Source organism: Oenanthe melanoleuca, chromosome 3 (assembly GCF_029582105.1).
Source record: "Oenanthe melanoleuca isolate GR-GAL-2019-014 chromosome 3, OMel1.0, whole genome shotgun sequence".
Classification (NCBI taxonomy): Eukaryota; Metazoa; Chordata; class Aves; order Passeriformes; family Muscicapidae; genus Oenanthe; species Oenanthe melanoleuca.
Window position 1 is genome coordinate 14,084,930 of NC_079336.1, and position 24,302 is coordinate 14,109,231.

At 48.9% G+C, this 24,302-nt stretch overlaps 1 protein-coding gene across 1 annotated transcript; it reads right to left on the bottom strand.

Moving 5' to 3' along the window:
* Positions 1-4,458: 4,458 nt before the first annotated feature.
* KLF11 (KLF transcription factor 11) lies at positions 4,459-18,947 on the bottom strand. Its single transcript, XM_056488059.1, has 4 exons — positions 18,791-18,947; positions 16,207-16,461; positions 9,272-10,244; positions 4,459-7,364 (listed from the first exon to the last, which is right to left on the bottom strand). Exons 1-4 carry the CDS (start codon positions 18,830-18,832, stop codon positions 7,060-7,062), a joined length of 1,575 nt encoding a protein of 524 aa, XP_056344034.1. The 5' UTR covers positions 18,833-18,947; the 3' UTR covers positions 4,459-7,059.
* Positions 18,948-24,302: the final 5,355 nt, after the last annotated feature.

A 24,302-nucleotide genomic window follows, 5' to 3' on the forward strand; every position in this document is an offset into this window, starting at 1 on the left:
CCAGCACACCAGCTGGAGTATGTCTGTAGGACCAGGGATAATTGTTTTAAGCTGAAATCGGCTAGATTTGGGTTGAACATAAGGAAGAAGTTGTTCTCTGTGGGGGTGTGGAGGCACAGGAACAGGCTGTGAATGCCCCATCCCTGGAAGTGTTCAAAGCCAGGATGGATGGTGTTCTGAGCAGCCTGGTCTAGTGGAAGATGTCCCTGCTCATGTCAAGGAGGTTGGACTAGATGATCCTTAAGATCCCTTCCAACCCAGGCTGTTCTATGATTCTGTGATACCTTCATGGCCCAGAAATAGCTGGAGTAGAGAGCAGATGTCCCTGCATTGCTGGGAGAAGTTGGGTGGCTCTCTAACCCTCCTGGAAAAAATCCAATTTTAGATAATGGCACTTCTTTCACAGGAACAGTAATTTTTAGACCTATTAATGTCACTGATCTGTGGCAGGAACACAGTTTCTCTGCAGTTTATCAAGAGTCCACTCACTAGATCTCCCAGAGCTTGTGTTAGTTTTCAGCAGGTCTCAAAGACCTACTGGGATGAACAGAATCTGCATGTGGAGAGCAGAAAAAACACAGTGACCCCAGCAGCACAGGGATCACAGTACTCTCTATTCTTTTCTAATCCCTAGAGTGGTTTAGATTTTAATCACTATAGTGGTTTAGATTTTCTTTGAACGTGGATTTCATTCTTTCAACTAAGACCTTCCTTCTGTCAAGGTCCCCAGAGTCTCTGGCACATGTGGGGAGATATTTTGATGAGCTCAGTCACAGCTCCCCCTTGGTGAGGGCAGGGCAGTGGATTGCTGCCTTTCTGGATGGCCTCCAATGACACAGCACACCAGAGGAAAGCCACCCTTCTGTAGGACCCTGCTGTGACAGGAGCAGGGCTCTGCCTCCCCCAGGTCACTCTGCATGTGCCCTGCCTGCCCTTACAGAGCTGCTCTCAGGCTGCATTTGGTGACTGGCCCAGGTAAAAGCTCTACAGCCCATTCCAGACTTTCCTAAGGAAAGCCTAAGTATTCACAATTACAGAAAATGACTAATTAAAAGAACACCTAAACTGAACATGCTGTTAGGCTGCAATGAAATCTCTCTACTGAACACAGCAACACTGAGCTGCTTTATAAAATGAGCTTCTAAAATAACCAGGAGACAAGCACACTTCTGTACCTGGAACAAAGGTGCAGCAGGTTTCACAGATAACCTTTGCAGCATCACCAGCAGAAAAGGAGGAGCTGCAGAAACACAGGAAGGTCCAGAAAGGAGTGATGCAGCTGGGACAGTCACTGCACCAGGGAAAAGGTGCAAGGAAGAAGTTTGAGGATGCAAGGAGGGACCTCAGACTGTGGTATGGTCCTGCAGGCTTTCTCTGTGCCATAAAATGGTGTGTGCTCAGCACTGAGCTGAGGCAGCCAGCACAGCCAGCTCACAGCCATCTGTCTCATACCATGCAGAGCAGGAGGGTGGTACCCACCAGGATCCCAGTCTGCCCAAGAGCTGATGGGGACTGTGCTCCTCCCTCTGTGTCAAACCTGCACCCAGCAGCACACCAAAAAGGGACAGTGGCAGTGGGGCTGGTGCCTAGCCAGCCACAAATACAGTGTAATTACCTGGTGTCAGTGTACCTCTGCTTTTGGCCATCCTTTGCTCACAGAAAGTAGGACACTAGATCATTTGTAGGTAAATAGTAATATGGAAGCAGTAGCTGTGCCAACAACAGATTTCAAGAGAAACTTCTTGAATTAATGGGTTTTTTTAAAAAAAGGACAATTGCACTATAGAGATCACTTTGCCACATCTCAGGGAGTGAATGCTGCCATCCAACCAGTTGAAATATTGGAAAGTTCATTTTCTTTTTATGGTATTTCCCTATAACCACCATCAAATCACAACTGCTTGAAGGACAAAAAATTATTCAGCTTGCCAGTATTTTCTAAAACAGTTTGCTGGAATTAAGCAGGGTTCTGGAGAGTCTCTTACTCATAATTTTGGAAACCACCCTCCTGTTCAATACCCACAGCATAAGACAGGATAGCTGACAATGACTTTTGAGCTGACACTATTAATCTCCATTAATAAACCAGCAAAAGGCTATTATTTTTATCCAGTTACTACATTATTCATCTAACAAAGACAAATGCTATATGCTGCATTTTGCACTAGTCCAAAAGGAGCAAGAGAGCTGTGCTGAACTAGAGCCCTGCACAGGAACCTCATGGAGCTCATGTGGCACACACCACATCCACAGCAGGGTTCCCCCTCACCTCACTCTGGACACAGGACAATTATTTGCACAAGGTGAAGTGGATTAATCTGGGCAGTGACAACCAACAGAAAAGAAATTACTCTGAACTCAAGAGATGCTGCAAGAGAGACAATTAAACTTCAGATATTCTTCCCATCTGGGACAAATTCTCCCAGGAAAGGGTATGCTCCAGGTTCCTCAAGTTTTCTGCATGTTTTAAGATGTGCACATTGCCTTCTGCACACATCAGCACATAGAAGTCATCAAATTCCTTCTACACCTGAAGACTGAAGCAGAAAACAATGAAGGCTGCATTTGACAGAGGATCCCAGGACAGCCTGGACTGTGACATGGGGCTGAGGCTCTGCAGCTTCCTCCTGGACTGTCTCAGCATTTCCTCAGCCTGCAGGTTGCTGGGTTTTGAGTCATGATTTACTCTTGCTGCAGACATGGAAGCAATTTGCCTTCTTGCAGCCAGAGCCTGCCTGCCTCAAGCTGCCTTGCCAGAATAAATGGAAGGTAAACAGGCAGATGGGCTCACAGATTAAACTTCAAAACCAGTCAGAAGATTTATCCCTGCAGATGAACTCAAGCCAGAGACAAGCCTGGAACAGAACTCAGCTCATGAGATGGCAGGTGAAGGATGTTGAGAACAGCTGGAAAGGGAAAGTTAGCCAGAGCTGTGACCTGAGCTGGAGGAGCTCACCAAGTGTAAAACCACCCTGCAGCTTGGGCCACCTCTGCAGCATCAGAGTGGATTCACCCTTCCAGTGTCCAGACTTGAACAGGATCAAACTCCAGCTGCTGCTCAGCCCAAGGTTGGGCTGTACAACCACACAGGGCAGTGTGTGTAACAAGCAATGCCACTCTGACTGCAAGATGAAGCCAAGAGACATGTTTGAGCACAAATCCATTGTCCTTTAGAAAAATGACTCCTTCTCATGGATTTAGAATGGCTTCAATACAGAAAGACTTGCTCTCAACAATGCTTGTGTCAGCAAAGGGTAGCTGGGAAGGCTTCCTTGTATGCAGGCTGTTTTCTCTCACTGGATGAAGCTGTTCCAGACTCCAGCCCCATCAGGATGTGGACTGAGTGCTGCATGGAGCAGCTCAGAACACATGTTTGGTCTAAGGAAAAGCAGAAAGGTGAGCACAGACTGTGAAATCCATTGCCATGTTTCACATAAACAAAGCCAGGGGGGAAAAATAAAATCAGCCAAAAAAACCCAAAACAAATATTCTTAGGGATATAATTGGATGCTTAGAAAAATCTTCCTTGAAAAATAGTAGTGGGGACAGGTAGGACATCTTCCCCTGGGAGACAGAAGCATTGTGTCAACTTGCGGACCCAGGGGCTGGAGTTTGTGCTGCTCTGGAACAGCACTAAACCTGCACCCAAGCTTTCCCTTCCAGCTGTTCTCCTGAGGGGGAAGCAGAACCATCCACTGGATCTCTTCTCACCTTCCTCACACTTGCAAGAACAATGTGCCCTTCTGTGGACAAAGCCTTGAGTCACTGCTCCCAGGTCACTCCCAGGGCTCTGCCTGCAGACACTGAGCCACCCTGCACTGAAAGGCTGTGACAACAAGCTGGAATCATTACACCTTCTCCCTTTCTGCTGGAAATATACATTTCTGCAGTTCAGGAACTGGCCAGAGGGAAACAGCATAAAAATGTAGGTAGTTGCTGCTGCTGTCACCATCACTGGCCATCTCCTTCCCAGCTGAGATTGGGAGGGAACACCCAGCCTGCCAGAGCCCTTCCCCACCAGAGCAGGAATAACAGCTAGCACAGCCAGGTTTTGAGTAAAATTCTCCTCTCTGCCTTATTTCCAGAACTCACTGTGTGCACAGCTTGTGACACAGAGCAGCACCCAGCACATCCCTTCTGCTGACAGCTGCTGGAGGCTGGGCTGGAAGTGGTGTGGAGCTGGGAACTCTTGTTCCCAGAGAGCAGAGAAGCCCCAAGGCCTGGTGAGGGAGTGCACCTTCTACCAAAAATATGAGACGAGTGGTGTAAAATCAGAAACAAGCGAGCACTGGTCAATTTACAACAGGATCCAAAAAACTCTGCCTTTACAGAAAAGTGAGTTAGCAAACCCCAAAGTCTTCCACTGGCCTAGACACACAATCTAATCCTGATTTACACAGTTCTGGAATGGACACCTATGAAACCTGAAAATCCATTTTTTTTATGACTTAAAACCAGTCACATTACATACATTTTATTTAATAAAATTTAAAAACACGTACAAAAATGCAGTTCCATTTCCTTAAAATATAGGCTCAAAATAATAAGACTGAACAGTAGAGTTCAGGCAGTAAAGTGCAAAGACAGCAGCTATGCCAGTCATGCTTAATCCATAAATAACCCTTACACAGCAGGAAGGAACAGACAGAGCAGCCACAGCTTTTCACACACATCCACAAGAGAACGATCCACACATCCAGAACGGGCTGCCAGGAATTGCAGGCCAGGTACACCCAAACAAGGAGGGAGCAGTGGCTTCTCCACATCGTGACACACATACATGACACACTTTTTAAAAGTTTGTATTCTCCAGTCCACTGTTTTCCCCCCATAATGCAACAAACATGACAATTGATATAATTACGACAAGAGTTTCCAAACTGTTTTCTCAGCACCATAAATGGTCAGTCTGTAAAAAACTTAAGTGCTAAACTGGCTACTAAACTGAGACAGGACATGCTTCCCCTGGTTAAAAGCATGCAAAACAGCATCCAAAAGCCAGACTTCTTGTTCTAAGGGATTTCTGAGGAAAAAAAACCAAACAAAAAAGTAAGAGCAGCAACATCTCTTTGTTCACCACAGAAACTCAGAAAACTGGGTAGCAACAGAGAACAGCAACACCACAAGGATCCACTTCACCAGGAAAAGAGGTTCCAGCTGAGCCCTTTGGAGAGTCCAAAGCAAGGTCCACACACACTCACTGGGTCAGTGGGATTACAGCACATGCCAGTGAACAGGGGTGAGCCTTTAGCAGGTCAGGCACAAAAATTTCAGTACACTTAGCACAATACTCCGATTTAGTGCACCTTGAAAACTTACTACTGTTAATTATAACTATAGGCTTTAGTGTAAAAAATAATGACATCATCTGCTTTAACTGGAACAGATCTCTGCTGAACAGAAATCTGCTGATTTCAGGGGAGTGCCAGTTGAGGTTGGCAAGTCAGCACTTACACAGATGAGATCCATGCTTTGCCTACACTGGGAAGCAAGACCAGGATTTCAGAACAAAGCAGTAAAGGAGAGTGCATCCCTAATTATCCACAATTGATGCACACAGGAAAAAGAATCCTCCTCAGTGCTCAACTAAGCTTCAATGCAGGAGTGGCTGAAGAGAGGAGAGTCCAGAAGGAATAAGCACTCCAGAGATATTTCCTTCAGTGGGGGAGCTGCCTCCCAGCAGAACACCTGGTGCTTTGCTCTACTCTGCTACAGCACAGAGGCACTCCTTCCACACCAGGGGGATGGAGCAGTCCAATTGTGCTAGGGGCATTTTGTTACTCACACGATGCTATTGCAGCACAGCACTCCTGCAGCCACTGCTTCCTTTTCTTTACTATCATTATACTTTGTGTAAAAGAAAATCCATTCAACAGGGAGAGTGTATTGTTTAATAGAAAAGGATGATTTTATACAAAGTACTGTGGAGAAGTATAAGGCCACATGAAGAGTATCATCAAGTTGACATGGTGGCTATTTCTTAACTCAAGACACAATTAGTACTTCCTCTGGTGTATTGATACAGGTAAAAGAAAGCCTTGAACAATCTCCTATAAGGTGCACAAGTATCCACAATACAAAAAAAAACCCTTTAATTTTTTATTTCTCCTCTACTCAAAAAATATAAAGAGAGACCCACTAATTTTTCATGGGCTACCTTGCCATTTTTGCATTTTTCAGTTTATTTTGATATGTTTCTTTAGAAGGACCAAAAATAAAGCGTAATTTTTAGTGTCAAAATTTCTAAATGGTGTTTGTGCTTCTACCTCCATCAGAGCAGTCTGGCTTCTCCAAACTTTGCTCCAGTGGAGTGTGGACTTGGGAATGCTTCTACCAACAGCCACATTGGCTTCTACTTGAAAACGGTATGAATTAATAAAGTGTTGAGAATTTCAGCACTTGTATTCTCAAATAAAGTCACTCTGGGTTAGCTTGTTTTAAAAATGACTGACTCACTTTCAACTCCAATCTACCTGCATAAGGAAGGTGTAAGAGCCCACTGCAGGATCAGGATTTGCTAGTGTGAAAACAACAACCAGTATGAGTTATCAAATGATAAGTGTTTACAAAACACTCTGAATGCAATAGTTTAGGTTTACTGAAATGAAGTTTCCAGAATTCTGGGTCTCATCCAGCACAGCCCTACTAATGCAAGTAATTTGCCTGCACAACAAGACCAAAATGAACAAATACAAAATATATTTGGTATAGAAAATAGTACTATAAAAATTAAAAACCACCCTGTTTTACTGTCCATCAAAATATTAACAGCAAGCATTACAAGTAACTTTTTCTAACCTATTGCCAAAATCATTTTCAAAGAGTTGTACTTTTCCTGAAGTGCTGGTGATTGCAATTGCCCAAGTACTGAAAAAAAAAAACACAAACAGGGAAGGGACGAGAAATATGACAGATTTCTCACACAGCACTATCAACAGAAGACCTGAACTGCAGGAAACTAAAGTACACACAAACAGGGGGAAACAAAAGCCACTGCCCGTTCTGCTGTTGCAGGAGCTCTTCCTATCTCCAGGAAGTTTGCAGGAGGTGCTGCTCACTCTAGCCCTGGCACACAGGCGATGGCACGGGGATGAGCATGCCCAGGGCGCTGCTGCTCCTGGGCCTCTCTGCCGTGGCAACCCTGCTGAGCTTGCCAACCTCTGCCTGCCAGCTGGGGGTTTTCTTGGTGCTGGCGTGGCGGCGGGCGTGCTTGGTCAGGTGGTCGCTGCGCATGAAGCGGCGCTCGCACACCGGGCACGAGAACTTCTTCTCGCCCGTGTGCGTCCGCCGGTGCCGCGACAGTTCGTCCGAGCGCGCAAACTTCTTCTCACAGCCCTCCCAGCTGCAGCTGAAAGGTTTTTCCCCTGCAGGACACAAAGGACATATGTTACTTTTGAGAAGCTGTATTGCAGTCTGATTGAAGAACTGACTCAAGATCTGCCTTGTAAAACCAGTGAGTTCCACAGAACTGCTCACCTGTGCAGTCAACACAAGATTAAACTGAAGTTCTGTTCCAGAGAAAAATAACAGGTATCATTTCTACTTATTTCCTTGTATCTCTCTTTAAGTGTTCTTGAATCCCAGTTTAAAGAAATGGAGCCTTCATAAAGCTGCCTCATCCACTGACCGAACTAGAAGCAAGCCCCTGCCCCCATCCCCATGCATCCACATCTCTCTGGCTGCAGCACGTCATCCACAAATACTGTGGGAAAACAGGAAGCCTGGAATGGAGCCTCGGGGTCCTGCTGCTGCAGTGATCCAGTCCCACACACAAACACTCCCGAGGCAAAGCCTGCCCTGCCAGCCCCCCACAGACCAGGAATGGCAGCAGTCAGCAACACACCAGCTGCTGCTCATCCTGGTGCTGAGCACCCCACCCGTCCTGAACAACAGCTACTGCCTGCAACTCCCACAGGGCTCCAGATAAACACCTACCACGTGGCCCAAAACTATGGGGACACTTTGGAATTGAAGAGAAGGGGTCTGCAGGAAGGATACCCCACAGGAGTGTTCTTACTTCAGATACTGAGAGTAAAGTCTGTGTGTGCTGGATGTGTATCAGCTAGTCAGGACGCAGGGAAAAGGCAGAAAAAGAAATCTCAACTACTCTTCCTCCTGATCCTGTAATGGGAACTGGCTAGTGAGGGGTCAGTGTGTTTCACCCACCACTGATGTCCTAATCCCAATACAGGGACACACACAGGCTCCCTATGGATCAGCAGCCTCGTGCACAAAGCAAGGCACTTGCTGATAGTCTGTTCATCCTGGAGCACTGGTTTTATTTCAGCAGCCTCTCAAGCCAGAAGCAGAAGCATCATCCTACCTCTGAACTACGGTTTACAAGAATTATCAGCTTCATGTAGAGATTAAGCTCTTTCCCCAAAGGAGCTGCAAAAGACAAGCTGCCAAACTAAAGCAAATCCTGCCATGCAAGCTGACATATCCAATAAACCAGTTACTGTGGGGTAACAGTAGGCAGGGGAAAAAAGTCAAGGAAAACCAAAAATAGACAGAACTATTCTATACCAATCTCCCACTATGCCTATCCTTCAACATCAAAAATAATCCCTGAGTACTCAAAGTTAGTTTTAATTTAACAAGATGCTGGAATCAGAAGAAGGATAAGTAAAACACATGTAGACTGTTTCCATACTGGCCCAATTTATGCAGCAAATCAGTTTATATGAATTACAATCAATTTTCATTTATCTCTAAAATTCCCCTTCTGTAACTGAATAAACTGTCATATTTACTGCAGGAGCTCTACTTCCTAACAGAGCAGCCCAAAATCTCAATGCATTCCCATTTAGCCTAAACAAAACTCTGGGGAAACAAAAAAACCCAATCAAACAGCAACAAAAAAAAAGCAGTTTCTGAGTTTCTCTTTTCTTTTACTCATGTAACAATTAAGACCAACCACCTGTACTATGTTTTGCTTACACCCATGCTCCAAAACAAGGGACTTGCACAATTCATTTCAATCTAGTCCAGATGGCAGGATTCCACTTAGATCTAAACACACGTACACAGACAGCAAAGCTTCACTGCAACTAAAGCCTGTGAAATTCAACTAACGCTGCAGGGTCAGCTGAGGGCTCAGAACAAAGTATGTCTTGTTTTGCTTGTCCATGGAGAATGAACATTCCTTCCATCCCTGAGATGAGCAAAAGCTTCCCCATCATCTACTTCTTCCCCTTCCCACCCCCTCCCCCCAAAAAATGTGGGCTTCAGCACCCAAGAGAAGCCAGCAGCAGAGCCCTGCAGTACACACCAGTGTGGGTACGAAGGTGGGCTTTGAGGTGGGAGCTTTTGAAGTAGGTTTTCTTGCAGCCGGGGAAGTCGCAGACGTAATTCCTCCGCCTGGAGAAGTCCATTGGGGGGGCACAGGCCTGGCCAGAGGCGATGAACACGGGAGCAGGGGCCAGGGGCAGCAGCTTGGTGCTGCCCACAGTGACCATGGTCTGCGGTGTCTGTGTGACAGCAGGCTGTGGAAGAACCAGCATGACAGTCCCCTGAGGCACAGAAGGGCCCATGAGCACAGGCTGGGAGAGAGGGGCTGTCTGTGGTAAAATGGGCTTCATGGCAGGTGAGAGTGCTGGAGCCGAAGGCTTGACATAGGCATTAATCATGCTGCTTTGTCCATTTAAGGGGATCATCTGACAGAGAACCTGGGGGCTTGAGACAGGGGCAGGTGTCACCGGGGTAGCTCTTTTTTGCAAGTCATGCTCACAATTCTTTGGTAAGTGGGTTTGAGGTGAATCAGGCCGGACTGGCAGCGGCCCTTTATTGGTCACAATATCACTGGAGTCATGTGCATAAGGCTGGTGTACTGCAGAGGTTTTGCTGATTAAATCACCCGCGGCACACGTGTCCTGTGGCAGTCTGGAATGTTCTGGGTCAGCCGCCCCACACCAGTCTCTGGAAGTGCTGTAGGCTGAAGTTACACCTGTTTTCTCCTGCAGGGCAGGAATGTGGTGGCAAGCAGAACCATCGCCTGTGTGCCGAATGACGCTCGTTGCCATGGCCCTGCAGGGCTGAGGTGCGGAGGATTCGGAGGTGGCCGGCTGCTGCCCCACGCTGAGAACAGAGAGCTTGGTGATGGGAGAGGCAGCAGTCACTGATGTGACTGAGCAGGCAGCCGTGCTGGCCATCACAGTCCTGGGCTTGGAGTAAGTCACTTGTGAGGACAGCAGCGTGGCTGCCGACATCTCCACGAAGTCAGGGCTCTGCGGAGGCGTCATGCACTGCAAGAGAAACCACACCAGAGTGGATCAGTGTAATTCCACAGCACAGCTCTCCCCCATCTTTACTCTGAAATATAAAATTACATGCCCTCTCCCAGCATCTCAGAATGTGCCTCCTAGGACAAATGAATACAGCATACTGCTGTGGTTTAATCCCAGGTGGCAACCAAGTCCCATGAAGCTCACTCATCCTCCACCCTCAGACAGATGGGAAGGAGAATTAGAAAAAGGTAAAACCTATGGGTTGAGGTAAGAACAATTCAAACATAGGAAAATACAATAATAAAAATATTAATTGTAATAAAAAGGCAGATAAAAAGAGAGAGAGAAATAAAGCCCAAGAGAAACAAATGATGCACAGTACAACTGCTCACCACCCACCTGGCCTGACCCTAAGCAGTGATTGGCCCCTTCTGGCCAACTCCCCCCAGTTTATACACTGAACACCATGCCCTATGGTATGGAACATCCCTTTGGCCAGTTTGGTCAGCAGGGTCCTAGCCATGCTCTCTCACAGATTCTCCTCCTCACTGGCAGAGCACGAGACACTGAGAAGTCCTTGACTTAATTGTTGCTGAGCAGTGCTTACTCTAAAACATCCATGTGTTATCAACATTATTCTCATCTTAAATCCCAAACACAGTACTGTACCAGCTACTAGGATGAAAATTAACTCTGTCCCAGCTGAAAACAGGACAATATCCACCCCATATTCTATACCATTTATATCATGTCCACACTTTTCAATACATTCCAATTAACCATCCTGCCTTTTGATACAGGTATCATTCCCTCAGTCTATGGGCCATCCCTCTAAAACATCTGTTGAGTTCATTCATGCATTGCTTTGGGCTCCAATTCATAGCAGCTCTTCAGGGCAGCAGAGGTGGTGTGTGGTGTTGGATGTTTTGCCTGCTGAAGTCAGCTCTCATTCCATCACTGCTGTGTTTGTCCAGTTTCATCAAAGCTTGTTCTTCATTAAGCTGGGTGATTCCCACTGTAATAGCCTTGATGTTGCACACAGCCAGCTCAGCAGTGGTGACATGAGTGTTAGATGGCAACTAACATCACTTAATCCAAATCACTGGCTATTCTCACACAGAACCAGATCCCCTAGGAGCAAACTTTGGACTTCCCTATCCTCCCAAGACCCACCAAGTGCACCCAGGTCCTTGAGCAAAAGCAATCCCATGGATGGGTTTGTCATTACCTGATGGAGGAATAACTCAGATTGTTTTCCCCAGCATCATTCTTGTGGGCCCTACAGGGACTTTATCCCCTTCTACAATGAAAGTTTTGCTTGAGCACAGCTGGCCCAGCTGGCAGATCCTCTAGTGCTGACTGCCCAGGTGGCCTTTGCCAAACGTGTATCCCATTGTTTGAAGGTCCCACCACCCACTGCTCTCAGTGACAGTCTGTTCTGTCATTCCATTTTCCTGGACACTGGCACATGATAGGGCATGTGATACACCCACACAATGCCATGCTCTTCAGCCCAGGTGTCTGTGAGGTTGTTTTGGAAATGAGTCCCCTTGTCTGGCTCCATTCTTTCTGGGGTGCCATGCTGCCATAAGACTTGCTTTCCAAGGCCCAGGACAGTGCTCCAGGTGGTGGCATGGGACATGGAATAGGTGTCCACTTATCTGGTGGTTGCTTCCACCATCACAAGCACATTGTGCTTGCCTTGGTGGGTTTGTGGGAGTCTGATTGAGTCCATCTGCCAGGTGTCCCCAGATTTGTATTTCAGCCATTGTCCTCCACACCAAAGAGGCCTTAACAGCTCAGCCTGAATAACTGAAATGTATGTTTCACCATTATGGATAGCCCTACAGAACTGTCCATGGTCAAGTCCACCCCTCGATCATCACACCATCTACAAGGTTGCATTTCTTCCCTGATAGCCTCAGATGTTATGGGCTCACCAAGCAATAAATAATCCACTCTTGTGAATCTTGCCAATCCAGATTCTCTTCAATCTTAGGAGCCTGATCCACCTGTTGGTTGTTTTCATGTTCCTTGGTGGCCCAGCTCTTGAGTACATGAACATCCATAAGATGTACCTTCACAACCAGAGTCTCCACCCAGGCAGCAGCATCTTGCCACAAGGCAGCAGCCCAGATGGGTTCACCTCTGCTCTGCTTCCACCACTGTAACCACCATCAAAGGGCATTTGCCACCACCCATGAATCAGTACAGAGATAAAGAACTGGCTGTTTTTCTTGTCCAAAGCCAATTTTCACCTCTGCAAAGTAACTCAATTCACCTTCTCCTTCAGCAGTTTCTGTAAGTTTTTGTAGGATATGCCACAGCCACTTTCCATCTTCAATGCTCTCCTACAACACAGCAGGAATCATCAAACACAGCATACTGTTTCTCATTTTTGGTAACTTATTATACAATAGAGTCTCTTCAGCACACATCACCTCCTCATCAGGTGGCATCCAGGAATCTCCCTTCTCACCAATCCCAGGAGTCTTGAAAGTAATCACAATGACCAAGGCTTCCTATTTGAGCAGCTAGTGTGAGCAGCAAGACCCACTTATTCCATATAGCACCAGCAACATGATGTGTAGGAGACCCATCCTTTGCATATCCAGCCCAGCACTGGAAATCAGGATGCCAGGGAGAGCTGTGCTTCAGTACCAGTCACTCCCAAAGCAGCTGGAACCTCTTTGTAAGCTGCCAGTATCTCTTTTACAGCTGGAATTCTCCCCTGGAGCATTCTGCCAGAGGTTCCAGGTAGGGCCATTTTCCTTGGCTGCAGTGTAGAGCACATTTTTTATATCTTGTCCTGCCCGGACTGGCCCAAGGGCTGGGGCAAAGTTAATTTTCTGCATGAATTATCTCCTGTTTAATTTGTTAAAAGGCTTGTTGTTGTTCAGGGCCCCATTTGAAATCATTCTTCTTCTGGGTCACTTGACAGAAAAGGCTGACAATAAGACTGTAATTTGGAATGTGCATTCTCCAAAAACCCACAAGGCCTGTGGTTTTCTTATTAGTTATTTTGCTAATCAAATCCATTGGGATTTGATTACTACCTTGCTCTTTTATTCTTAAAAACTGGATCTCCTGTGCAGGTTTCTGGACTTTACTTTGTTTTATGAGAGCTTTCAGAGAGATATGGACTATTTCCTTCCCTTTCTCAAAAACTTCTGCTGATGTATTGCCCACAATGGTATCATCAATGTATTTCAGGTGTTCCAGAACTGGATCAGTGCATGGGAAATGGTTCAGATTTTTGCCACATGGGTTGTGCACACCGATTTTATCTGGATCTGTGGGCGACTGTGCCTTCCTCAGGTCATAATAAATCCCTTCTGGTACAGCTAATTCCCTCAGGTACCAAGTATCTCTCCCCACAGTAGCCCACCTGCCTGGGCGACACAATGTCTTTCCTGAAGGAATACCTTTCCTTCACACCTGACCAAGGTGCCCCCAGGGGCTGAAGATTTGTGTCATTTTTCCAAATTGTCAATGCTCTCTCACCTAGGAAGTCATCCCAACTGCTTGGATTTCCTATCTCCTAATTCCAGGCCACTAGCCCCCCTGGAGCAGGCAGGTGATAACATGCACACTGGACAGCAGCTGAAACCTCTTCACATATCCCACAGATCCCTCATGGACAGGGACTGAGTGATTAGTTCTCATTCTGCCTCTTCCTCCATCCAGTTTTTTGTGATGGCCCTGCCTCATCCTCCTTTACTAAATGAGCTTTCATGTCCATTTCTTCTTGTGTACAAGGACAACTGATAATGGCACAAGCTCATCCTCTGGCTCAGCTGCATCATCCCCTGCTGGGGCCTGAGTAGTCACACTGCATGATGTCAGGGTCTGAACAGCCACAAACAGCTGCTTAACCCTAAACAAGACCTGAACCACATTCACAGTTCCTGGTCATTCAGACCATGGTTTCAGCATCCCAGGGATATTAAAAATTTCCAAAATTCCCATGCCTGGAGAAGAAGGGGAAGACTGTGTGTGTCTTCTACACAGGTTGGCTCTCTGAGGCAAAAAGGCAAACAGTGTCACTATTAGCAGTTTCTAAGAGATGATTCCCCAAGTACAGAGGAGATGACAGAGGGGCTGAGAGTATGAAAACCAGATTAGTTTCAAGGCCAGCAGTTCTGTGCTATCATAATCCAGTGTTATGAAGCACAGTGAAATGTTAACCTAAGCCCAGCCCCCAAAGATGATACCACAGCACTAGAGGGAACATACACAGCAAATTAATTGTTACATAACACAACAACTCTGATAGCAAATAATTCAACACTGTGATCAACAACTAATAAACTAATAAGATGAATCCTGATAAATTTGTTTTAACATGGTCTGGTCAGATCTGTAATGGAAGAGAATCAAAAAGATAAAACTCATATGTTGACATAAGAACAAGTTAATAATTGAAATAAAGTAAAATATAGTAACAACAATTGTAATTATTATCACAGGGAGATACCAAGAAGAGAAAGAGCAATAAAACCCAAGAGAAACAAGTAGTGCACAGTACAACTGCTCACCACCCACTGACCAGGTCCTTCCCAACATTACTGGTCATTCCAGTTTTTATGCTGGGCATGTCACTCTATGGTGTGGAATATCCCTCTGGTCAGTTTGGACCACCTGCCCTGGCCATGCTACTTCCCAGCTTCCTGTGCACCTCCTCACTGCCAGAGCATGGGAATCTGAAAAGTCCTTGAACTGGGGCAAGCACTGCTCAGCCACAGCTAGAGCATCAGTGTGTTACCAGCATTATTCTCATCCTAAATCACAAACACAGCACTGTGCCAGCTACTAGGAAGAAAATTAACTCTATCCTAGCCAACACCAGGACACTACATTGCCTTCTCATGGCCATTCCAGTTATGCTCAAAAGCATATTAATAAAAGGAAGGCAGTGAGGCAGCTGTAAACCTGCATAAAACACTGCAAGTATACTCACTGCACCACAAAAAAAGTCCTTCATTCCCTTCTCCTCAGCAATGGGCACAGCTGTGAGGCTATGAGCAGAATAAACAGACCAACAATAGACAGCAATACTCCACCTTTCCATTTCAAGCTCCCTGCAAGCCCTAGATCTTTTCTCAATGATTACCTCATTGTCTCATGGCTACTTTTTAGATGAAGACAAATGAAACTGCTCTGTTCCTTCTTATTCATCCATTTCTCTCTGTGCTGTCTTCCTGCATCTCCTCTCCTTCCTCCTTTACCACTGAAAGGTATCTCGTGCTACTCAAGAGACAGTGTCAACACTGAGCATCAGGAGATATTATGCCAGCTGCTTGTCAGGCTACACTTATCTCAGCCTCTTTCCTCTATTATTGCCCTTTTTCCTGGCAACTGCATACTAGAAGCCTACTGGTTGAAATGGGCCTTAACCATCTAAAATCTTAATGGCAACCAAGCCCTTTCTTAATACCTACTTTTGTTGCAACATAAATTGAAACAAAAGAAAAAAAACTGGGTTCAACTAACATTAGTCAGCTGGAGTAGACCAATGTGTGGAGAAATAACAGACTACATGTAGAAACACATAGTACAGAAACTAATTAAATTGCCTATTTCATAACGGTAATGTGTACTTTCTCTTACAATGACCAGGGAAGCATAATGTCATCAAGAGCCTTTTTTATACAGTGCTTGTAGATATGCTGATGCCAAATCACCAAGGCTCACTCTGCTATTGTTACCTAAAGTGCTCCAAGAAACCTACCACAACCATCTCAACATCCCTGTCTGCAAGGACCTTCATACCTACATCTGACAAAGCCTCTACATTTGCTAAACCAGAGACAGCAAAAAAAACCTAAACTCAACACGCTCACCTCTGTGCATACGCGCAGCACAGGCTGTGACAAAGGGACACCTGAGCAAGCCTGTCTTTTCCAGCCAAGTTAAAGCATTGCAGGGATGTGACATCCAGGTGCTGGGCACATTTCTTTTGTGCTCATGTTTTCCTTACCAGCGTCGCCAGGTAGTCCTTTGGTAATTCAGCCGCAGCCTCGGCGTGCATTGTGCAATCCCCAGAATCCGAGAAGGGCGTGAGGGGTCTTATCTTTAATATGTCACCTTTCTGTGACCTTTGACCCCAGGAGCTCATGCAAACAAGGGCTTCAACAGCTTCGATGTCATTCTGCTCCAGGGTGCTGCAGGTGGACCTCTCGCTGTCGTGGCGCTGCCGCTCACGGAGGGACTCGTAGATGTCCACGATGTCAACCTGAGTGCAAGCGGATTACTGCTCAGGGAAGTCAGGGCTGACACACCCACACACTGTCTGCTCACAATGAAGGTCACTGAAACACATCCTATGCCCGTGGCAAGACTTTTACCAACTGGTTCAACTCTCACTCTCCCCCCAGCAGCTCGTCTCCACATTCCCTTCTTTTCAAAAAAAAAAAAAAGGAAAATCCTGACTTCCAACCTTGTTTAGACAAGGCTGGTTCCTGAATCCAAAAGAATATTCGGCACTAATCTCATTCTGGAAACATTTAGAAGACAAATTGATAAATTTCAGCTACTGGTAAGATGCTTTAAGGTATGATCATTGACTTAGAGTAATTTAAATCTTATTTTTAATAAGGAAGCCAGGATGGGGAAAAGATGGAAAGAAAACAGTTTTCAAAGTGCAGCTGAAACTGCATTGTATTTGCATTGTATTTTGAGATGTCTGATACTACGTAGGTGCTAGGTATCTAAAATGCACCCTGTGTAACATGAAGACAAATGTAATCATACTGATTTGTTTCCAATTGCAAGCATCACAGAATATTTGTCTGTGCCATGTGTACACATGCAAAACTCTTGACTTCTCTGCAAAACGATATCCAAACTTCACAAAGCTCTCACAGTGCTCGCAGTGGCTCCAAAAAAGCTAAGCCAGGTTGATGGGTTATTACTCACATGCCAGCTCAGTCTCAACTAGGCATCCAGACTCTTCCAGTCTTTAGACACACCAACTAACTTGAAGGCTGAGATTCAGAAGTGTGGACCAAGCCTCTCGAGCCTATTGCTGTTACAGAGTGTTTATATCTTGCAGGAAAAAAGGTTTTATCTCAAAAGGCAACACCACACCATTAGCATGCCCTAAAGCCCTAGAAGGAATTCTACTCATAGGGTGACAGCAGGTACACTAAGTCAATGGGTTTTGTTACTGAGTTAAGTAATGTGAGATGATCCTTAGTCAACAGTGTCACAGAGATGTAAAGCTGTGTTTGCATTCTAGGGTTGTGCAGGCAAACATGCTAAACATAATGGATCAAAAATATTGGTACTGCACTCACAAAGGACCTTCACCTATAACATGAGGTACCAGGCTTGGAGGTGTCATGATTCAGGGGCTGGAAGGGTAAAGGCGATTAACACCTTGGAGAGAGACTTCTATAATTTCCTCTGAAAAACAATGAGAGGAAAACACGATGTGTGCCTGCAAGCCTGGACCTCGACCGCCTGTCACACCGGGGCCACGCCAGGCGAGCTCTGCGCTGAGCAGAGTCTGCCACTGCTCCTCTAAGTGCGCCTGCAAGCAGCCAACACAGGCACGTTTATTTCTTCCAACCCTACGCTTCAGAAGAGCAGCTTTCCCTAAAGAAACGTGAAAAAAAATGTACCTCGCGTCCTCAAAAAAATAAAAAAAAAGGAAATTAAAAAAAAAAACCTCACAAAAAAAGCTCTTTCTACAGACAAGCGCTGCAGACCGGGTTCTCCGGCTGCTGCCAGGGAAATGGCCAAGCACGCCGGGCGCCTGTCCTCACATCACCCCGCCGGGAACTACGTGCGCGGGGCGCAGGCAGCGCGGGAACGGGCGGGGACTGCGGGAGCGCGGGCTGCGGGCGGGAGGGGACGGGACGGGGACGGGGACGGGCAGGAGGGGATGGGCAGGGACTGCGGGAGCGCGGGCTGCGGGCGGGAGGGGACGGGACGGGGACGGGACGGGCAGGAGGGGATGGGCAGGGACTGCGGGAGCGCGGGCTGCGGGCGGGAGGGGACGGGACGGGCAGGGCGGGTCGCTGGCGGGAAGGATGGGGCACGGGCAGGGATGTGGTGGGCGGGAAGGGCGATGCGGGTCGCTCCCGGGCGGGATGGGGGGGCGGGCAGAGCCGTGCGGGCAGCGCGGGTCCCCCACGGGGCAGCGCCTTTCCCCGCCCGCCGGGCCGCGCTCGCCCCCACCCGCTCCTCGCCCCACGGCGGCTGCCCCGGCCGGGCGGTGCCCCCGAGGGAGGATGGAGGAAACGGAGCAGGAGGAGGAGAAGGGGGCGGGGGGCAGCTCCCACCCCGCCGCCGCCCCGCACGGGCGCTGTGGGAGAGCCGCCCCCGTTCCCCGCAGGTGACCGGAGCAGCACCCGCTCCTGAGGGCTCTGCCCTGGCACGGCCGCCCCGTCCCCGCTGCCCAACCGAGCCGCTCCCCGCCGGGCGAGCAGCAGTCCCTGCCGAGGAGGCGGCGGTCCCCGCACTCTGCCCGCACCGAGCACGTGCCCGGGCTGTAGTGGCGCCGCTGTCCCCACCGCCCCTTCTTTCCTCCCTCCCTCCCTCCCGCGCCCGGTGCTCACCGCGGGAGCATCTCCCATGTCCGAGCAGGGCGAGCCGTGCATGGCGCGGCTCGGGCGGGCGGCGCTGGCGGCGGTGCGCCCGGGGAGCGGCAGCGGCGGCGGCAGCGGCGCGCACACAGCGGCGGGAGCGGCACCCGGCAGCGCCGCCTCCTCCCGCCCCGCCCGCAGGGAGCGGCGTGGCCGCGCTGGGGGAGCGCTGCGAGCCCCGCCCGCGCCAGACTGCGCGGGGGGAGGGGGACGGCGCCGGCCAATCAGCGCCCGCCGCCGCCCGCGCCCGGCCAATCAGCGACGGCGGGCGGCGTGATCGCGGCGTGCCGGCGGGAAGGGCGGCGCGTGGGCACGGCCGGCGGGAAGGCGGGGAGGGGGCGGGGCCTGCCGGGGCGGGGGAGCGCGCGCTGGAAACTGGGGGAAAGGTCGGGGGCGGGCGGCGGCCGGGAATGCCCGCGCGCCGGGGGGCGGGGCCGCCGCTCTTCCCTCCACCCCCCCCGCGGTGCGTGCGGCGCGGCACGAGCGCTCCCGCCAACCGCCGCCGCCCGCGCGGGGAGCGCCCCGTTCCCGCCACCGGCTCTCCCGTTTGGAGAAAGGGCCCCGTTCCCGCCGCCGGCTCTCCCGTTTGGAGAAAGGGCCCCGTTCCCGCCACCGGCTCTCCCGTCCGGGGAAAGCGCCCCATTCCCGCCACCGGCTCTCCCGTTTGGAGAAAGGGCCCCGTTCCCGCCACCGGCTCTCCCGTTTGGAGAAAGGGCCCCGTTCCCGCCACCGGCTCTCCCGTCCGGGGAAAGCGCCCCATTCCCGCCACCAGTTTTTCCTTTTGGGGAAGCGCCCCCGTTCCCGTCGCTTCCCGGCACCCGCCCCAGTTTTCCCGTCGAGGTCCCGCCTGCCATATGCGATAGGGAAGGGGTCGGGTACCTGCCCGGCCGCGGCACTGCTTTGCCGGATGGAGAATTTGGAATTACAAACAGTCCTAAACCCCCTCCCAAAATCCACGAAGGGCCGGTGTTATGGATCATTGGATCAGTTGGTGTTGGAAGGCCTCCCCTGGGCCAGTCTAGCATGTGCCCCTTAAAAGCCTTCAACATACATTCTATTAAAAAAAATGTGTGTTCTTTGGTTTTTCCTGTTCCCAGCCCTTGCTTTCATTTTCCAGTGGCAGCTGCAGTGTATTGGCGTTGTGATTCCCAGCAGGATTTGTGGTTGTACTGAGCAGCACCACAGCTAGGGCAGCTCTGCACCTCAAAGCCTGCGATGGGACAGGAGGGACCTGGGTCCCCAGGGAGGGGTCAGACCTGTGTCCCCAGGGACAGGACAGGCTCCTGCAGGCCTCTGATGGCTGCTGGCCTTGCCAGCACTATCCCAACCCCCTGCCCCTTCCCTTATACCTGCCTGACACAGAATGTGGACAGCAAAAAGCATTTTATCATGCTGAATTATCCCTATTTGTTCCTTCTCTGGTTTCTCAAAACATTCTTGTTACATTCTCAAGTGTCCACACACAGAATCATCTTGAATCTCTGGGCTCCTTCTGCTGTCAGCTTCATTTTGCCACTGGGGTTTATTTTTTCCATTACAGCTCTTCTGAATCCCCATCCTTCCCTGCTGTCCATGTAGTTTCTGAAGCTTCACTGCACTGTGCTCATCCCTGCTCTCCATTACTGCACATTTCATGTCTTTCAGCTTTCCCAGCTCTATCAAACAATAAATTAAAAGGTTCTCCTGGCCAGCTCTTTGTGCAGTGCATAGGTTACCAGCAGCTTTCTCTCCATATTTGCACGGGACCTGCTGTGCTGGAGCACTGGCCTCTGCTGTATGATGGTAAGGAAAATGCTGATAATTCAAACTGCAAATCAAGTTCTGACATTGAAGAATTCACAAGAGGGAATCAGTTGTGTGACAGAGAATGAAAAAAAAAAAGCACAACTGAGGTGACACAGTGGGGACACAGAGTTTGTGCCTCTCAATTCCATGAATCCTTTTCAAGAAAAATCTTTAGGTTTTTTTAGGAAAATACTGTTCTATTTTGCATGTTTTCCAGTTCTGCTCTAGTTGGGAAGTGTTTGTCTCCTTGCTGCTTGTAACTCATGCAGCTCCTGCTCAAAGCACTTACTTTCCCAGCCTTTGTCATTGACAGCAGAGACTTTTAATTGAGTAATAGCATCTGGAGGCAGCACAGCAGCCTTGCCAGGGAAGAAACAGTCACAGGGAAGTGGAATCATTTCTCCTGACTCCCAACAGGGCGTTTCCCATGTCACACACCCCAGACTGCTTACATGTCCCAAATTCCCCAGGAGTCCTCACTACAGTTCATGGATGCAAGACCAGTTGAAAGAAGTGATGTTACAGGTCTGTACTTTGACTTGGGCTATAGGGAAAATGTATTTGATTACGTTCCCTTTGCTGAGTTAAAAAGGCAACTAAAGTTTTTAAAATAAATCCTTGGAACTCGTACCAAAGTCACCTGGTTTGCCTTTTTCTGCTGCTGCCAGCTGAGGCAGTGCTGGATGAGGAAGGAGCATCTTCATCCTCACATTGAATATCAGGGGGCTGAGCCCCACAAAGCCCCAGCCCTGGCAGCCTTAGAGCTTCTCACTCTCTCCCACCTCCTACTTCTCCCTACTTTCTTTCCCTTCCCAAGACTGCACCAAGGTGAATAATAAAGCAGTGAACATTTTCCTGCCTCTTTATACTTGTGCCTAGACCCACTGGTTTCCCCACGGGTTTCAGCCAGCAGCACAGCTCCCTGAGCAGCACACAAGTGAATCCTCGGGGTGATCCACGCTGGCTGCAGCTTCCCTCCATGGAGGGACTGCCCTGGGACATGGCCCAGGTACCCTCAGTTCCATTCCAAGGAGCTCAGAGCATGCCAGTGGCTGCAGGATGCTGGTGTCCCTGCCCTGCCTGGCTGTACCCCTGTGTTGTCCCTCCCAGCAGAGCCATCCTGCACCCCCCAGTGCTGCTGCTGCTCCCGTGCTCTCTGGATTGAGCTCTGCAAGGACCATGTGGTTTTATAAAGGCCTGTTTAACTCAGACCACTGGCAAACACTTCAGAGAAAAGCTTTCTTTGTTGGGGATAGACAATGCCTTTGTTGCAGGCAGGAAGGAGCAGATGTGAGTGGCTGCAGTGGAGGGCTGAGAAGGCTCTGCTCTGGTTCTTATCCTTTCGGCTGCGATGACAAGAAAGAATCAAACATCCTGTGTGAGTAGCAGGGAAAATAATTAATACTGGAGACTGAAAACAACAAAAGGTCATGCAGGCAGCTCTCCCCATTCCCTTCTTGTAGCTAATTATGCCATAAACCATTCAAAAGAGACTGGAGGGAGAATATTATGGGCTCAGACAGTTTTCCTAATATTTGCCAGTAGTTAAAAATAGACCAAAGCAGTTGTCTGGGGTGCAGCTCTACAGTTACTGCATTTTGGCAGCAGCATCTGGTCTGGCTGCATGCAGCAGGCTACTCTAGCAAACACACAGAGCCTAGCAAATGGGAGAGCACTAAAGAAATATAGATAATTACAGTCAGAGCCCCTGTGCTGAGGCTGAGAAGATACATGGGAAGAAGTGAAAGGCTGGTTTAGGGTGGATCTCTGTCCCCTTTCCTTTCCCTTCTCTGTTGTGAAGGGCAGAGCAGTCAGAGCTGCCACAAGCCCAGATTGTCCCAAAGCACACTTGCTGGGCAGACAGCAGCAGGCAGGAGGAACAACCCACCAGGGAGGAAACTCAGGAGCTCTGCCAGGTGCTGTCTGTCAGCAGCTGATGATGGAAAGGACTGCAGCAGCCCCCGGCCAAGGGCAGGAGCAGGAGCAGAGGGATTAACCCCCGGGATAGCAGAGATACAGAAGGTATTTATAGTCAGAGTTACATACAGGGTATCTCTGAGAAATAGTGGGGGGAAAGGGATTTAATGGATTACCATGAGGAAAGAGAATAAAAGAAAGCAGGCAGAACAACAAGGAATATTTCTTGGTATGATATATCCTGAATATAAAAGTGATGATAGATCCATGGACTCTTACAAAGCCTGTGGCCCGGCTGACACGGAGTGTGTGCGAGGGAGGTTTTGGGGAGCGGTCTCTGCTGTGGGGCGGGGCGGCTGCTGGCGCTGCCCCCGAGCCCGGCGGCACCGCGGGGCGGAGGGACAGGACGGGACAGGGACGGGACAGGGACGGGACAGGGAAGGGACAGGGACAGGGACTGGACAGGGACAGGGGCAGGGACAGGGATGGGACAGGGACAGTGATAGGGACAGGGGAAGGGGCAAGGATGGGACAAGGGCAGGACGGGGACAGGGACAGGACAGGGATAGTTACGGGACAGGGACAGTGATAGGGACAGGGACAGGGACATGGACAAGGACGGGACAGGGATGGGACAGAGCAGGATGGGGACATGGACAAGGACGGGACAGGGACAGGGACAGGACAGGGATAGTTACGGGACAGGGACAGTGATAGGGACAAGGATAGGGACAGGGACATGGACAAGGACGGGACAGGGACAGGGATGGGACAGAGCAGGACGGGGACAGGGGCAAGGACAGGGATAGGGACAAGGATGGGACAGGACGGAGACAGGGATAGTTACAGGACAGGGACGGTTCCAGGGACAGGGCAGTGACAGGGACAGGCTCCGCGTGCCGGCGGAGCCAAGGCAGTGCTGGCCGGGCAGGACAGGGCAGTGCAGACGTGCCGTGTCCCCTCGCTGTCGCAGCTGCCGGGCACATCCCGGAGCGCAGGTGCCGCTGCCCGGGCACAGCCGGCCCTGCCGGAGCACAGCACCGCCTCGCCTGCGAGGCAAAAGTCAAATTCTTCCTCGCCTGCAGCTTTGGTATTCGCTTTCCGAAGCAGATTGAGCTTCTGGTGCATGATAGTGATAGTGTAAGGAAACACACCCTGGTTACAACAAAAAGAAAGCTTTAAGAGAAGAGCCACAAAAATTGTTTCCCACTCTATTTTGGACCCAGTGTCCTGATAGACTAAACACACACTGCCTTTTTATTTTTTTTCTTTTTTTTTTTTTTTTTTTTTCCACTCCCAAAATCTCTTTCTACAGAAAAAAAAAAATAAAAAAAATTAACTGCATCAAAGCCTTCATGAGCCCTGGCAGTACTACAGGGAGAAATCACTACTCAAACAGATTTGTTATGAGTATGTGAAACATAGTGTTTACCGAACTAAAAGAATCCAATCCACAAGTATTGATTACAGGTGTGGGCTGTCCACAGGTCCACTGTAATAGAAATATAAAAGTAAGTGACAGTGATAAGTGTGACATACTAGTGCACCATCTGCTTGCTCGAGTGCACCATCTGGTTTTTCTACTGCTGCTATTTGTGCCCTGATCCTATTTTAGTGGCACCAGAAGATGGATTCAAAAACCAGCAAAAATTAAAATTACATGCTATTTATTTATTCTTCTGCTTAAGAGGATGTATTCATTCTTTTCACTGTTCCCTTGACCTCAGCATTACTGTTAACAAAGCCTACACATATTTTCTGACACACAGGATATTAAAGCAAT